Here is an 18470-nt window from a genome sequence, read left to right as displayed (position 1 = left end):
TCACTTCTATAGACACTTTGGATATTGGTAATCATTAACAAGCTGCTCCCCATCCCGTTCTTGTACCTCTGACACTGTAGTTGTCCTTGGCAGGTTTTGGTGCTCCGTATCAATTGTTATGTATAGCGTGCTTGGGGGCCCCAATGTAGAGCTTGCATCGGGGCCCACAGCTCCTTAGCTACGCTACTGGCTTGTGCTGTATCTAGAGATAAACAGGAAATTCTTTTGATCCAGGAAACGCTAGCAAATGAAACCCACTAGCTATTGATCAATTCGTTGCTGACTCTTCAGCCTTATCCACAATCTGCAAATTGCGGCATGGGTGTGTGTGTGGGGGTTCTTAATGAAATCTTAGGCCATAATGATGTGAAAATAAGAAGTGGTGTAAAACAGCTAATCCGGAAAACAAAAAGCACCGCTGAAGAAATACTCACTTCTTCAATTTCGGTTTGTAAAATGTGCAATCACATTGACCAATCATCTACTGTTCCACTTTCCTAAGAAAACGTTATTTTCATAGGTGTGTGCGGTTACTCGCACACTAATCCGGCGTGCTTTATACAATACAACAAGTGTGTCACCAGAACTTACACTATTACACAGAAACCACCGAGGAGAATGAATCTGCACAGACACACTATAAAGGAGTAATGTTTGCCTGTCAATCATCAGATTTCCCAACAGAACAAAACATTCCATTCAGACCCTGACTGTTATAGTTTTGAAAGTTTACTTAAAGAGGAACTTTCGCAAAAATCTTAAAATTTAAAACACATACAAATATGAAGTACGTTTCTTCCGGAGTAAAATGAGACATAAATTACTTTTCTCCTATGTTGCTGTCACTTGGTGTAGAAATCTGACATCACCGACAGGTTTTGGGCTAGTCCATCTCTTCATGGGGGATTCTCAGCATGGCCTTTATTCTTTAAAAAGACATTCCCTGAAAATGATTAACACAAAAATACTGGCCAGCCTCCCTGCTCACTGCACACTATTTTGGCAGTTGGACGGAGCAACTGCCATTCACTAAGGGCTTTTAAAAATAAAGAAAACCCTGAGAACCCCCATGAGAAGATGGGCTAGTCCAAAATCTGTTGGTTCTGTCAGATTACTTACTGTGACAGAAACATAGTAGAAAAGTAATTTATGGCTCATTTTACTCAGGAAGAAATGTACTTCTTATTTGTATATGTTTTCAATTTTAAGATTTTCACGACAGTCCCTCTTCAAACCATGAACTTTAAGGGTCCAGTCACACTTAAAAGCGCAACATAGTAGCGATAAGCGCGGTTAAAATTTACTATACATTTCCGTGTTTCCCGGCGATCGCGATCAGCGCTTGTAAAAGCACTGTACCACCATCGCTGGTGAATTACAGCAAAATGCTTCAGGTAACATGATTTGCGATTGCTGTTAATCGCGAAACGCCCATGATCGGTGTCAGTCGCGGCAGTGAGATCACTGCCATTAGATGTCTATTGCCCTAGCGCTTTAAAAAGCACTAGCACTGCGGCGATTAGCGGGAATCACCTGCTAATCCCCCTAGTGATTATACCTGGCCAGAGCGTTGCGGTGTTATGCCCCCCCCCCCCCCCCCCCCGCATCACATTGCAACACCACAACCAGATCAAACCATTGTGTTCCAATAAACTTACATCCCACGTTTTTATGTCATTATTGCACACATCACACACATCCAATTTTAATTGCCCAATGACTGGCTCATTTTACCACTTCCATGTTGTATAAGAGCTTTCCTGCACAATCTGTTCATCGCATTCAGTCTCTTGGCCTTCTTACTACATAGAGGAGGTAAAATTGGTCATTGATTGGCCAATCAAAATTGGAGGTGTGTACACATCTTAACACCTTGTTAAAGGTGGGTCTGCGTGTGGATTCTGCAATGCAAAGGGTTAATATTGTTGTTTAGGGTTTGATTTGGCGACACCCATGTAGCTTGTGCCCTTGTCTATTTGCATTTCCGGGCAGATGGGTGGAGTGTTATTTATTAAGTTCCAATTAGTTTGGGGACACAACGCCAGATCGTATCAGCAATGCGCTACAAAACTACCTGCTTCTACCTGATCTCCACGTGACGTCCCTGTCACCGTCTAAAAATACACGATAATCCTGTCATGCTAATCTCCTGGCTTCAGGCAGGGGTGTCGCTAAATCTCCCAAAATCCACGCTACCTCTGGAGAGGAAATTAATAAATGATGTATGAACTGGGGTGTGAGTCGAGTCAGTGGCAATCCTCTACCCCCCACTCAGCAACAGTCTGGACAATGTGCCCTCTCCTTGGAGAGAAAAAAAATAGGTCCTAACTACAAGCATTCATAAAAGATATAATAAAGTATTTGAACTGTTTCCCACAATCTTACGTGATAATTAAATAACGATTGGGCAGCATGTCCCCCAAACGATTAGAGCCGGATTTAAGCCAAGGCTGTATAGGTCATGGCCTAGGGCACCACAGGATCAAGGGTGGGTGGGCAGCAGGCTATACAGGAGGGGCGGGAGAGTCTCTTGGCTACCTATACTGGAGAGAGGAGGGTCATCAGGCTATCTATGCGGAAGGAGGGAGGGTCACCTGGCTTCTTATACTAGAGTGAAGGGGGAGCGGTTATCAGGCTACCTACACTGGGGGGAAGGGGGTCATCTGGCTGCCTATACTCGAGTGAAGGGTCAACGGACTACCTATACTGGAGGGGTCATCTGGCTATCTATACTGAAGGGGGGCAGCTGCTGACAATGGCCTTGGGCGGTGAAGAGTACAAATCCGGCCCTGCAAACAATATAGCTGTTCCTACAGCTTGTAAGCAAACCGGATTGAGTCTGATGAAGGCCGCACAGCTGAAAGCTTACTCTTATTCTTTTAAGTTAGCCAATAAATGGTATTATCCTGATTCAAAACTTCTTGCCTTTTCTTATGGCTAACAAAGTACAACACTCTACTGCATATCTCCTAAAATAACGTAGGCAGCGTATACCCCCAAATAACATAATTTGGCAGCATATCACCTGAGCAACATAATTAGGCAGAGTATTTCCTAAAAACATCGTTTGGCAGCATGTCCCAGCAAATAACATAAGAAGTCAGCGAGTCTTCCCCCAAACAACATAATTAGGCTCCATATGCTCCAAAATGATGTATGTAGGCAGCATGTACCCCTAAACACTACACTCCAAACATAATTAGGCAATGTGCAGCTGAAATCATTGGTGTTTAGTGGAGCCTCTATAAATAACAATAAAGAGGCTATACTCACCTTGTGACTCTCCCGTGAGCTGCAGCCTGAGGTCCTCGTCTCCACCGGTGAATCTTCTGCACACCAGGCTAGACTGGAAGGAAGTGGCTGAAGCATATATCACTGCCATCACCCCGGCCTGTCATTATAGACACCGTCAGTGCGTCGGGGACCGTGGCTGCCTCCAGTTTGCCCGCAAATAGCAGATCCTGACATGTTGCAACTTAGCCCCCTGGGAGAGACCCAGGCATGGCTGCTAAAGGTGACCCAAATCATTCGCCCTAGTGACACTCCTGTCTTTAAAGTGTGTAAGGGCTGGTTCAGACGGGCGTTTTTGTGGCGTTTAACGCAGCGTTTCAGACGCAGCGTTTTTTGGGATCTACTGCCATCCCATGCAAGTGAATGGGAGCGTTTAGAGCTGGCTTTTGCAGGCTTTCATGAAAGCCTGGCAGTAGATCCCAGCGTTGCGTCTAGTCTCAAAAGCAACATGTTGCTTTCAGAGGCAGTAAACGCGAGGAAACAATAGGAGAGACCAGAACTGCTAGCCTTGAACGCTTTTCAAAAGCTTTCAAAAGCTAGCTTTTAAACGCTGGCGTTTGAATGCAATGCCAAGCAAAAGCTCAGCAGACGCCCGTGTGAACCAGCCCTAAGCCTCAGACTAAGAACGAGTACAGCATGCAGCCAGGGCAGTCAGACCAACTCCTCTGCATACTGGATCTGAGTCAGTGCTTTGGAAATCCTAAAAAGGCAGAGGATCAGCACGACAGCCAGGTAAATAAGTAGCAGTGTCAGAAACAGATATACTTTGCATTCCACTCAGATTAGGCCTTGGCCTTGTATAGAAACGAGTTACAGAAAGATAAAAGCCAGCAGCATTTCCAGAGATAAACATTTCCACTGTTCTTAAGTTGGAAATACATTTCCCTGGAAATATCATGTGACTCAGACTGCAGGAATCTGTGTCACGTGACCCCAACTCTGCTGCCCAGCAAACTTACTATTATCTGAATGACAGCAAAGCACCTGCTAATAGCTTTGACTTCTGACACACAAACACAGTGGCATTAAACAAAAGACAATCTTGAGTCAGCAGATATGTCAGAGTGGGCCAAAGGCAATATTTATCAACGTGACCCTTTCTCTGCCTTCACACCCAAAGAAGATATATTTGTGAAGCAAATATGTATATATCTTTTAAATTGAACAAATACTTAAAGTATTTGCAATGTGTGTGCTGATCTCTGCTACCTCCAGTTTGTACAGTATAAGCAGTTACTCTGTGCCTGTACTGATAGTAAACTAGCTGCAGCGTGTGCTGATAGTAAATTAGCTGCAGCGTGTGCTGATCTCTGCTGCCTCCAGTATGTACAGCATAAGCTGTTACTTTGTGCAGGTACTGATAGTAAACTAGCTGCAGTGTGTGCTGATCTCTGCTACCTCTAGTATGTACAGTATAAGCTGTTACTCTGTGCCTGTACTGATAGTAAACTAGCTGCAGCATGCGCTGATCTCTGCTACCCCCAGTATGTACAGTATAAGCTGCTACTCTGTGCCTGTACTGATAGAAAACTAGCTGCAGCGTGTGCTGATCTCTGCTACCTCCTGTATGTACAGTATAAGCTGTTACTGTGTGCCTGTACTGATAGTAAACTAGCTGCAGCATGTGCTGATCTCTGCTGCCTCCAGTATGTACAGTATAAGCTGTTACTCTGTGCCTGTACTGATAGTAAGCTAGCTGCAGCATGTACTGATCTCTGCTACCTCCAGTATGTACAGTATAAGCTGTAACTCTGTGCCTGTACTGATAGTACAGTAGCTGCAGCATGTGCTGATCTCTGCTACCTCCAGTATGTACATTATAAACTGTAACTCTGTGCCTGTACTGATAGTAAACTAGCTGCAGCGTGTGCTGATCTCTGCTACCTCCAGTATGTACAGTATAAGCTGTTACTCTGTGCCTGTACTGATAGTAAGCTAGCTGCAGCATGTGCTGATCTCTGCTGCATCCAGTATGTACAGCATAAGCTGTTACTTTGTGCAGGTACTGATAGTAAACTAGCTGCAGCGTGTGCTGATCTCTGCTACCTCCAGTATGTACATTATAAGCTGTTACTCTGTGCCTGTACTGATAGTAAACTAGCTGCAGCATGCGCTGATCTCTGCTACCCCCAGTATGTGTAGTATAAGCTGCTACTCTGTGCCTGTACTGATAGAAAACTAGCTGCAGCATGTGCTGATCTCTGCTACCCCCAGTATGTACAGTATAAGCTGTTACTCTGTGCCTGTACTGATAGTACACTAGCTGCAGCATGTGCTGATCTCTGCTACCTCCAGTATGTACAGTATAAGCTGTTACTCTGTGCCTGTACTGATAGTAAGCTAGCTGCAGCTTGTGCTGATCTCTGCTACCTCCAGTATGTACAGTATAAGCTGTTACTCTGTGCCTGTACTGATAGTAAACTAGCTGCAGCGTGTGCTGATCTCTGCTACCTCCAGTGTGTACAGTATAAGCTGTTACTGTGTGCATGTACTGATAGCAAACTAGCTGCAGCATGTGCTGATCTCTGCTACCTCCAGTATGTACAGTATAAGCTGTTACTCTGTGCATGTACTGATAGTACACTAGCTGCAGCATGTGCTGATCTCTGCTACCTCCAGTATGTACATTATAAGCTGTAACTCTGTGCCTGTACTGATAGTAAACTAGCTGCAGCGTGTGCTGATCTCTGCTACCTCCGGTATGTACAGTATAAGCTGTTACTCTGTGCCTGTACTGATAGTAATCTAGCTGCAGTGTGTGCTGATCTCTGCTGCATACAGTATGTACAGTATGAGCTGTTACTCTGTGCATGTACTGATAGTAAACTAGCTGCAGCGTGTACTGATCTCTGCTACCTCCAGTATGTACATTATAAGCTGTAACTCTGTGCCTGTACTGATAGTAAACTAGCTGCAGCGTGTGCTGATCTCTGCTACCTCCAGTATGTACAGTATAAGCTGTTACTCTGTGCCTGTACTGATAGTAAAGTAGCTGTAGTGTGTGCTGATCTCTGCTACCTCCAGTAGGTACAGTATAAGCCATTACTGTGTGCCTGTACTGATAGTAAACTAGCTGCAGTGTGTGCTTATCCCTATATGATTGTATACACAATGTATTGTACAACTGTTTCCACATTGATATTTATAGGTACTCCAGCAGCACAGAGGATGTCAGGGTATAAGCGCTGAGTGGTTTTCTGTCTGTTTAGAGATGATGCAGATGGTGAAAGGGCCATAAATTCTGCTTAATGCATTATATCTGCAGCCATGTGCTAATCTGTTTCCTGACGCAGAATAAAACTGCCGCCCTTAATGGACTGTAAATCCGTCACTTATAATGCACCGTCCAGCATCAGCGATCGATCGCCGCGCAGATCGCTGACGGAAGTATTTCCTGCAGAGCCGCTCCGATACGTCCAGAAACAGCGGAGGAGGATCTCTGCCCGGAGACGCTGGGCGGTTTCCACAGCACCACTCGCGAAACGCTCTCCTACCAGCGGATATTAATACAACACGGCCTCATAAAACATTAACACGCTCGCTATAAAAATATGATGTCATCACCCAGAAAACAGGCCGGATCAGGCTGGAGCAAGAACATTACCGTTCAGTCCAGCTTTCCCTCCATTTGAATGCATAGGCTATTAAACCTACATTCATTAGCAATGCGGAATATTTAAAGCGGATCTGAACTCAAAATTTCCTCTCTGCTCTGAAAGATAAGCAACAGCATAATAACCTTTACAGAAAAACATTTCTTTGTTACAGCTGATACAAATCCTGCAATAAAACTGCAGTGTGTCTACTTCCTGCTTTCATGGAAGCAGATATAGGGTTAACATCCTGTGTTTACAAATCAGCTGCTCTGCCAAGGCAGCACGCTGACACAGCTGAGAGATCAAATAACAACTTGTGATTAGGCACAGAAGAAAGGGGAATTAGGCTAAACAGCAGTTTCCATGAAAGCATGCACATTTATTTTAGCGTTTTTTTAGCTGTAACAAAGAAATGCTTTTCTTTTAGAGCAGAGAGGAAGTTCTGAGTTCTGGCCCGCTTTAGAAGATTTATCTCATTCTCCTGTTGCAGCGCAGGCTCTTGAGGTATCCCTTTTGTTCACAGAGGATGTCATTGGTGCCACACGAATCCTTCTATGGTGAGAAAAAGAACTTCTCGTTTTCTGCAGCCTTCGCTCTGTTTGCCATCGGTTTTGTTAGTGCTCATCTCCGGACCCCGAGCTAAATATACCCCCCTGACAGCTCAGCGAGCAGAGCAGCCGAACGTGCTCATCAAACAACTTCGGACAAAGAGGCAGCATATCTGGAGGAGTTAACGCAGTCTGTGCAGGCAGTCATGCCATTAAAGCCTCATTCACATTGCGTTCCAATCACGTTAGCGTTCGCTTTTGGCTTTTTTTGAGGCAATTTTTTTCCCTTTCCCGGCGCTTGGGTGGGTGATGCGTTTTGATTAAAAGCACTTTTCTAAGGACTCTTTCACACCAGAGCCCCTTTCCTAAAACTTTGCGTTGACCAAGTTAAAATGAAAGTCCATAGACTTTCATTTTACCTTTCACACCCGACGCCGCGTTTCGAAGCGTTGCGGTACGACGCACCCGGGAGCATTTTAACGTTGGGAATTGGCGTTTCCCCGTTGGGTTAATTTATTACTACCGCCGGTACACAGCGTCGCACCGCAGATTACCGACGGCACGCCGCAGGCTACCAAAGCGTGCATGAACCGGCTCCTGCACGCGTTGTCTAATGTGAAAGAGGCCCAAGCACTTTGCCCGAGCATTTTTTAATTCACTCCCTGACGCAAGTCAGGAAGTGAAATCTTTGACCCGGAAAAGAATAAATACAATGTATTTATTCTTAAAAGCACAAACACAATCGCTGCACAAAGCGATTTTGTGTGCGTTTGGCGTTTTCCTATAGCTGCCATTGACGCCTCAAAAATGGCCCGTGTAGCGCTTATCTGAGCGGATCGGAAACAAGCCGCTCAGATGAGAACTCCGTCATAGGGAATCATGGCACAAGCGCTTTTAGGGTGATGTTGAAAATCGCCCGCGCTTAAAGAAAAAGGGCAAAAACGCCCTCAGTGTGAACGGGCCCTTAGAGCACAAGGGGGTGAAGCAGATACAAAGACCGCTGAGAAGATTGGCAGCTGCGGGCGGCTCAGGCCAACGTGGGTGATCAGGTGCGTGGTGGCATTGGCTTGCGATACCGGGACAAGCCCAATGCCTGTGCATTCAAATCACAGCTGTACCAGGTGCTGCGCGAGTGTCCAGCTGCTTCTGTCTCTTCCCATTCCATCCCCACGTGGCTACCACAGATTGCACTGGTGCGTGTGACATCACAGTGCTATGCACAGCAGCCACGTGGCGCTCGAATGGGAAAACAGGAGCAGCTGCACAGGTGAGAGATTTGAGGGCACAGGCACCACTGGGAGGCACCTAAATATTTTGGGGGGCAGCGATGGATGCTGCATCACAAGGCCAATTAATGAGCGATTTCACGCTGAAACTGATCGGGAATCGGCCTGTGGTGTGTGGGCAGCCAACAGATCTCTCTCTTATCAGATTCGATCAGAGAGAGATCTGTCTCTTCTTCGTAGATCCACCCATAGATCGCTCACACTCATAGATCGCTCTTTTTGACCCTCTCACGCTGTCAACCGGAGACCCCAGTTCTCTTTTCAGCCTGGGCACTATCTGCATGGGGTTGAGTACATTCTCCCCGTGTCTGCATGGGTTTCCTCCAGGCACTCTGGTTTCCTCCCACATTCCAAAAGCCCTCTGGTAAGACTGTGATAAAAAGAATAGTTTTTGAGCCAACTGATCTAGACTTTGTTAAAAAAAAAAAAAAACGTTTGACACTCTTGTCATACCGGAACCTATTGAGATCAATATCCAAAGACAAAAGAATCTTATGCTAGGTACACATGATACGTTTTTTCGGTGCATTCGGCAGTTCGACCGATTTTCGATTCGTTGTTCCGCTCAAGTCTCATCTTTTCTTATCAATTTCCATTCACATCCATGAGAAATCGAGCGGTAAAACGATCAAAAGTAATATCAGACATGTCGGAAATAATTTATTGAACGCATCTATCGAATGTAACAACGTATCACATGTACCTATAGGTTAGATAGGTAGGTGCCCTTGTATAGGTTAGATAGGTAAGTGCCCCCCATATAGGTTAGATAGGTAGGTGCCCCCGTATAGGTTAGATAGGTAGGTTCCCCAGTATAGGTTAGATAGGTAGGTGCCCGCAGTATAGGTTACATAGGTTGCTTGCCCCCCGAATAGGTTAGATAGGAAGGTTTCCCAGTATAGGTTACATAGGTAGGTGCCCCCCGTATAAGTTAGATAGGTAGGTGCCCTTGTATAGGTTAGATAGGTAAGTGCCCCCCATATAGGTTAGATAGGTAGGTGCCCCCGTATAGGTTAGATAGGTAGGTTCCCCAGTATAGGTTAGATAGGTAGGTGCCCGCAGTATAGGTTAGATAAGTAGGTGCCTCCAGTATAGGTAAGATAGGTAGGTGCCCCCAGTATAGGTTACATAGGTTGCTTGCCCCCGAATAGGTTAGATAGGTAGGTTTCCCAGTATAGGTTACATAGGTAGGTGCCCCCCGTATAAGTTAGATAGGTAGGTGCCCCTAGTATAGGTTAGATAGGTGGGTGCCCCCAGTATAGGTTAGATAAGTAGGTGCCTCCAGTATAGGTAAGATAGGTAGGTTTCCCAGTATAGGTTACATAGGTAGGTGCCCCCCGTATAAGTTAGATAGGTAGGTGCCCCTAGTATAGGTTAGATAGGTGGGTGCCCCCAGTATAGGTTAGTTAGGTAGCTGTCCCCCAGTATAGGTTAGATAGGTAGGTGCCCCTAGTATAGGTTAGATAGGTAGGTGCCCCCCGTATAGGTTAGAAAGGTAGCTGTCCCCCAGTATAGGTTAGATAGGTAGGTGCCTCTAGTATAGGTTAGATAGGTAGGTGCCCCCAGTATAGGTTAGATTAGGTAGCTGCCCCCCAGTATATGTTAGATAGGTAGCTGCCCCCCAGTATAGGTTAGATAGGTAGGTGCCCCCAGTATAGTTTAGATAGGTAGCTGTCCCCCAGTATAGGTTAGATAGGTAGGTGCCCCTGGTATAGGTTAGATAGGTAGGTGTCCCTAGTATAGGTTAGATAGGTATGTGCCCCCAGTATAGGTTAGATAGGTAGGTGTCCCCAGTATAGGTTAGATAGGTAGGTGCCCCCAGTATAGGTTAGATAGGTAGGTGCCCCTATTATAGGTTAGATAGGTAGGTGCCCCTAGTATAGGTTAGATAGTTAGGTGCCCCCAGTATAGGTTAGATAGGTAGCTGTCCCCAGTATAGGTTAGATAGGTAGGTGCCCCTAGTATAGGTTAGATAGGTAGGTGCCCCTAGTATAGGTTAGATAGGTAGATGCCCCCCAGTATAGGTTAGATAGGTAGCTGCCCCCCAGTATAGGTTAGATAGGTAGGTGCCCGCAGTATAGGTTAGATGGGTAGGTGCCCCCCAGTATAGGTTAGATAGGTAGGTGCCCGCAGTATAGGTTAGATTAGGTAGGTGCCCCCCAGTATAAGTTAGATAGATGAGTGTCCCCAGTATAAGTTAGATAGGTAGGTGTCCCCCAGTATAGGTTAGATAGGTAGGTTCCCTCAGTATAGGTTAGATAGGTAGGTGTCCCCAGTATAGGTTAGATAGGTAGGTGTCCCCCAGTATAGGTTAGATAGGTAGGTGCCCCTAGTATAGGTTAGATAGGTAGCTGTCCCCCAGTATAGGTTAGATAGGTAGGTGTCCCCCAGTATAGGTTAGATAGGTAGGTGCCCCTAGTATAGGTTAGATAGGTAGCTGTCCCCCAGTATTGGTTAGATAGGTAGGTTCCCCCAGTATAGGTTAGGTGCCCCTAGTATAGGTTAGATAGGTAGCTGTCCCCCAGTATAGGTTAGATAGGTAGCTGTCCCCCAGTATTGGTTAGATAGGTAGGTTCCCCCAGTATAGGTTAGATGCCCTTAGTATAGGTTAGATAGATAGGTGCCCCCAGTATAGGTTAGATAGGTAGCTGCCCCTAGTATAGGTTAGATAGGTAGGTGCACCCAGTATAGGTTAGATAGGTAGGTGCCCCTAGTATAGGTTAGATAGGTAGCTGTCCCTCAGTATAGGTTAGATAGGTAGGTGTCCCCCAGTATAGGTTAGATAGGTAGGTGCCCCTAGTATAGGTTAGATAGGTAGCTGTCCCCCAGTATAGGTTAGATAGGTAGCTGTCCCCCAGTATTGGTTAGATAGGTAGGTTCCCCCAGTATAGGTTAGATGCCCTTAGTATAGGTTAGATAGATAGGTGCCCCCAGTATAGGTTAGATAGGTAGCTGCCCCTAGTATAGGTTAGATAGGTAGGTGTCCCTCAGTATAGGTTACATAGGTAGGTTCCCCCAGTATAGGTTAGATAGGTAGGTGCCCCCAGTATAGGTTAGATAGGTAGCTGCCCCCCGTATAGGTTACATAGGTAGGTGCCCCCAGTATAGGTTTCATAGGTAGGTGCCCCTAGTATAGGTTAGATAGGTAGGTGCCTGGAGTAGCGTAGTTACAACTCACCTTCCGCGATCCCCCGCACAGTATCATTTGCATTTGCTATGTATGTATATGTGTTTGTAATCCAAAAAAGTGGTAAGATTGTACAACCAAGATTGTATCAATAATGGGCACCTGTAGAATCACCTTCACCGTACGACACCTGCAGAAGTTGCACTGCCTGCTGAAAGGTACTCTTCTCCTTGTCTTATAATAAGCGTGTCTGTCTTGCTACAGTTGCATGCAGCTGTTGTACTCTGCATTTGCTGTGTACTGTATGTATGTGTGTCTGTATTGCACTCTGCACAGCAGCACAGCAGACGATGGCTCTATAGGGATATTAGTAAGAGAGGCTCGTGGCTGAGCAGGTTATATACGCCTCCAGTACGGACACGCCGCTCGCCACACCTTGGGGTGTACAGCTGACAGGCACTGAGTACAGACAGACTATGACACCCATGTCACCAGCGCTGCGCACACTGCGCTCCACTCACCCAGCCAGTAGTGCAGGTCGTAGAACTTGCTGCTGTTGCGGACGATGGTGTTTAGGATGAGGTAGGCGTCCCCCACGTAGAAGTTACCGTACAGATTGGGGGGTACCGGTGCCAAATCCATCTTCTCTATCCTCCATATCTGCAGACCGGATTTCTGGCCGGCCTGATCGAACTCCTTGTGGTGCACCATGGCTGAAGTGTCCACGGGGGTTACAGATCCAGCGATTGCTGCACAGTACTGTAGTTATATAGAAGTGACAGATCCAGCAGCGATTGCTGCACAATACTGTAGTTATATAGTAGTCAGGGCAGGAAAGGGGAGGGCTGGAGGTGTGTGCAGCAGTCCCTGCCCTGCTGCTGGATTAGACCTCAGCTACACACAGCTGTATTCATAACTAACAAACTGCAGACGGCTGTACTCAGAGCTCACAAACAGCATACTGCATCTCACCTAAGTCAGCACACCTCTCATATTTGTAAATAGTCTATTGTATCGTCTCATGGGACAACACTGCAGATGTGATGCTGTGATACAATGTAAGGCAGTGTACAGCTTGTATACCAGTGTAAATATTGTATGATATCTTCTCATGGGACAACACTGCAGATGTGACACTGTGATACAATGTAAAGCAGTCAGTGTACAGCTTGTATAACAGTGTAAATATTGTATGATATCTTCTCATGGAACAGCACTGCAGATGTGACACTGTGATACAATGTAAAGCAGTCAGTGTACAGCTTGTATAACAGTGTAAATATTGTATGATATCTTCTCATGGGACAGCACTGCAGATGTGACACTGTGATACAATGTAAAGCAGTCAGTGTACAGCTTGTATTACAGTGTAAATATTGTATGATATCTTCTCATGGGACAGCCCTGCAGATGTGACGCTGTGACACAATGTAAAGCAGTCAGTGTACAGCTTGTATAACAGTGTAATATTGTATGATATCTTCTCATGGGACAGCACTGCAGATGTGACGCTGTGACACAATGTAAAGCAGTCAGTGTACAGCTTGTATAACAGTGTAAATATTGTATGATATCTTCTCATGGGACAACACTGCAGATGTGACGCTGTGATACAATGTAAAGCAGTCAGTGTACAGCTTGTATAACAGTGTAAATATTGTATGATATCTTCTCATGGGACAACACTGCAGATGTGACACTGTGATACAATGTAAAGCAGTCAGTGTACAGCTTGTATAACAGTGTAATATTGTATGACATCTTCTCATGGGACAGCACTGCAGATGTGACGCTGTGATACAATGTAAAGCAGTCAGTGTACAGCTTGTATAACAGTGTAAATATTGTATGATATCTTCTCATGGAACAGCACTGCAGATGTGACACTGTGACACAATGTAAAGCAGTCAGTGTACAGCATGTATAACAGTGTAATATTGTATGATATCTCCTCATGGGACAGCACTGCAGATATGACGCTGTGATACAATGTAAAGCAGTCAGTGTACAGCTTGTATAACAGTGTAAATATTGTAGGATATCTTCTCATGGGACAGCACTGCAGATGTGACGCTGTGATACAATGTAAAGCAGTCAGTGTACAGCTTGTATAACAGTGTAAATATTGTATGATATCTTCTCATGGAACAGCACTGCAGATGTGACACTGTGATACAATGTAAAGCAGTCAGTGTACAGCTTGTATAACAGTGTAAATATTGTATGATATCTTCTCATGGGACAACACTGCAGATGTGACACTCTGATACAATGTAAAGCAGTCAGTGTACAGCTTGTATAACAGTGTAAATATTGTATAATATCTTCTCATGGAACAGCACTGCAGATGTGACACTGTGATACAATGTAAAGCAGTCAGTGTACAGCTTGTATAACAGTGTAAATATTGTAGGATATCTTCTCATGGGACAGCACTGCAGATGTGACGCTGTGATACAATGTAAAGCAGTCAGTGTACAGCTTGTATAACAGTGTAAATATTGTATGATATCTTCTCATGGAACAGCACTGCAGATGTGACACTGTGATACAATGTAAAGCAGTCAGTGTACAGCTTGTATAACAGTGTAAATATTGTATGATATCTTCTCATGGGACAACACTGCAGATGTGACACTCTGATACAATGTAAAGCAGTCAGTGTACAGCTTGTATAACAGTGTAAATATTGTATAATATCTTCTCATGGAACAGCACTGCAGATGTGACACTGTGATACAATGTAAAGCAGTCAGTGTACAGCTTGTATAACAGTGTAAATATTGTAGGATATCTTCTCATGGGACAGCACTGCAGATGTGACGCTGTGATACAATGTAAAGCAGTCAGTGTACAGCTTGTATAACAGTGTAAATAATGTATGATATCTTCTCATGGAACAGCACTGCAGATGTGACACTGTGATACAATGTAAAGCAGTCAGTGTACAGCTTGTATAACAGTGTAAATATTGTATGATATCTTCTCATGGGACAACACTGCAGATGTGACACTGTGATACAATGTAAAGCAGTCAGTGTACAGCTTGTATAACAGTGTAAATATTGTATGATATCTTCTCATGGGACAGCACTGCAGATGTAACGCTGTGATACAATGTAAAGCAGTCAGTGTACAGCATGTATAACAGTGTAAATAATGTATGATATCTACTCATGGGACAACACTGCAGATGTGACACTGTGATACAATGTAAAGCAGTCAGTGTACAGCTTGTATAACAGGGTAAATATTGTATGATATCTTCTCATGGGACAGCACTGCAGATGTGACGCTGTGATACAATGTAAAGCAGTCAGTGTACAGCTTGTATAACAGTGTAAATATTGTATGATATCTTCTCATGGGACAGAACTACAGATAAGACGCTGTGATACAATGTAAAGCAGTCAGTGTACAGCTTGCATAACAGTGTAAAATATCTTCTCATGGGACAACTCTGCAGATGTAACACTGTCATACAATGTAAAGCAGTCAATGTACAGCATGTATAACAGTGTAAATATTGTATGATATCTTCCCATGGGACAGCACTGCAGATGTGACACTGTGATACAATGTAAAGCAGCAGTGCACAGCTTGTATAACAGTGTAAATATTGTATGATATCTTCTCATGGGACAGCACTGCAGATGTGACGCTGTGATACAATGTAAAGCAGCAGTGCACAGCTTGTATAACAGTGTAAATATTGTATGATATCTTCTCATGGGACAGCACTGCGATACAATGTAAAGCAGTCAGTGTACAGCTTGTAAAATGGTGTAAATTTGCTCTCCCATCAAATAACTCAACACATAGCCATTAATCACTTAACGACCGCCTAACGCCCATAGGCATCGGCGGGTCGTTAGTAGTATAGCATGGAAACGGCCGCTCGATCGAGCGGCCTTTCCATGCCAGTTCACGGACACTGCCTCCGTGAACAGTGTGCGAGCCGCCGATCGCGGCTCGCATGCATAATGTAAACATCCGGGGAAGAAATCCCCGCTGTTTACATCACACGGCGCTGCTGCGCAGCAGCGCCGTGACGTAGATCGGCGATCCCCGGCCTCTGATTGGCCGGGGATCGCCGGCATCTGATAGGCAGAAGCCTATTCTATCAGGCGCAGGACGGATATCCGTCCTGCGCCGCACAGAGGACATGGGAGAGGGAGGTAAGCAGAGGAAGCCCGGAAAACGCTGTGGAGGGGGCTTTGAGGAGCCCCCCCCCCCCGCAAATCAATAGTAGCCGGCGGCGATCAGACCTCCCCTGCAGGACATCCCCCTAGTGGGGAAAAAAGGGGGGAAGTCTGATCGCCCTGGCACATACCTGATCGGTGCTGCGGGCTGTAGAGCCCACGCAGCACCGATCATTCCAAAATCCCCTGGTCCTTAAGTGGACCCAAATTAAAAATACAAGATTTCAGAAATAAAATTTATTTTCTAAATTATAATAATAAATAGCAGCCTTTTTTCAGCTGCATGATAACAAATATAAAATATTTTACATTTATTGGAGGAACCCCTCCCTTCCTTTCAAATTGCCGGGATTTTTCCGGCAAACTGGTGGAGTAGATGGTGTCCGGTAATGGAGGAATTGCTAATGGATGCCACCTGTATAACCCTAGCTATGAAAAGAGAAGGGTGAAAAGCATGCACTGAAATGCTCATAGGATTGAAGGAGTGTTTATTTATCTTTGTATGTGTCAGAGTGGTGCAATTAAATATTTTTAATTAAAAAAATGTTTGGTTTTGGTCCGCTTTAATGTCTAAGCCGCTTGCAACAAAAGTGAATGCACCCCTAATTGCCCATTCACACTGTAAAGTGCAAAACTGTAGCGTTTAGTGCTACCGTTGTGCGTGGGTGATTTTACCGTGATTAGCATGGTAAAATCACTATACACTCTTGCGATTCAGTGCACTCGTTATCAGTGCTTTTATAAGGGGGTGGGGTGTTGGGGTGGGGGTGGGGGTGCAAGTGCCAATTGAGCAGTTAAGGATAGGCAGGGGGGAGAGGTTAGGGTTAGGCGTGGGGGGGGGGGGTTCTAAACAGGGGTTATTAGACCAAATAAATATAAATTTGTACAGTTAAATTGTTACAAGGATATAGTTAGGGGTGAATGACTAAGACATTATGGACATAATAAGTCAATAACATATTGTGAAATGTGAGCCCATGTATAAGATTCATTTAAACGTTATAGTAAATAATGGTGTAGAAATCAATCCAAATGTAGTACAACTAGTGTTTCAGTTTCATTTTATTTTAAGTGGATACAGTGGAGTATAAGGGCCCGTTTCCACTATAGCATTGCGAAATCGCCGGCGAATCACCGCAGGCAAATCGCATGCGGGTGCGATTCCGCATGCGTTTTTGCCGCGATTTCGCATAGGTAAGGCTGTATGCGAATTTAACCATGTCACTGCCTGTGTAAATTAACATTAATACCTATGCGAAATCGCATGCGAAATCGCGGCAAAAAACGCATGGGGAAAACGCATGCGATTTCCCTATTAAATACATTGCGTGCGATTCGCCTGCATTCCACACGCAGGCGAATTCTGAGGGCCCTACCCTGCAGATTTTTTCTGCACAGAAAAACGTGCGGGGAAACGCACAAGTGGAAACAGTCCCATCCACTTGTACTGACTGTGCGAATCCGCATGCGGGCAACGCATGCGGATTCGCGATAGTGGAAACGGGCCCTAACAGTTTTGTTTCTTCATATAGTATAAATGTTAATAAGAGTTAACTAATTTTGAATTGCTTAATTCATTTAATTCCACAAGGATAATGCCGACTGTATTCCAAGTTTTGGAAATATCTGTATTTTATCTTGAAAATTGAATAAAGAACATTGTAAGTTAAGGGGGAGGGGGGGGGGGGGAGGGTTCTGTGTGAGAGCAGGCTTAGACATAGACATCTCATCTCACTAATATTATAAATGGGAAAGTTTGGATGTTTGGATGTTTGTTACTCGATCACACAACAACAACAACGGCTGAACGGATTTGAATGAAATTTGGCACACACATAGTACATTACCTGGAATAAAGTATAGGATACTTTTTATTCTCATAACCAAAAATGGGTGGAGACAAATACAAATTTCACTGGAAAATGTAAACTGCAGCCATTCTTACACTGTTAATGGCAGGGTTCTCAAATTTTGCACAGTTGGTCACTGGGTGACTGGGATTAATATTCAGGGAAGTGGGTGGAGCCTACAAAAGCCAATCAAAATTCACCTATAGATTTTCAAGGGGAATATTTACATTGCTGCCATTCTTGAACTGTTAATGGCACAAGCCTCAAACCTGGTACAGTTGGTTATTGGGTGACTGGGGTTCAAATTCAGAAAAGGGGGTGGAGCCACAGCCAATCAGATTTCTTTCATTTCAATGCAGATTATTGATGCCAGAGCTCACAAACTTGGTCATTGAGTAATTGTGTGTTAGGGTTAGAAAAAGTGGGCGGAGCCAACACCAGCCAAATACATATCCGGGCAACGCCAGGCCATCAGCTAGCAGTAAAATATCGGTATTAAATATTACCGGGATTACCGGGCTGGGTGCGCCTTACCTTACCTTTTCTTCGATGTAAGCATTTCAAGGCTTC

The 18470-nt window shown here is 44.7% G+C and overlaps 1 protein-coding gene across 1 annotated transcript in view; it reads right to left on the bottom strand.

Annotated features, from left to right (window-relative positions):
* SCIN (scinderin) overlaps positions 1 to 12644 on the bottom strand; it is a 145578-nt gene extending 132934 nt beyond the window's left edge. Inside the window, exon 1 of the mRNA XM_068235087.1 lies at positions 12370 to 12644. Within this exon, the coding sequence (XP_068091188.1) occupies positions 12370 to 12559 (190 nt within the window). The 5' untranslated portion in view covers positions 12560 to 12644. The remainder of the gene's footprint in view (positions 1 to 12369) is intronic.
* Positions 12645 to 18470: the final 5826 nt, after the last annotated feature.

Source organism: Hyperolius riggenbachi, chromosome 5, assembly GCF_040937935.1.
Source record: "Hyperolius riggenbachi isolate aHypRig1 chromosome 5, aHypRig1.pri, whole genome shotgun sequence".
Lineage (NCBI taxonomy): Eukaryota > Metazoa > Chordata > Amphibia > Anura > Hyperoliidae > Hyperolius > Hyperolius riggenbachi.
Note: the sequence above shows the minus strand (reverse complement) of the source record. Positions and strands in the feature narration are given on the sequence as shown.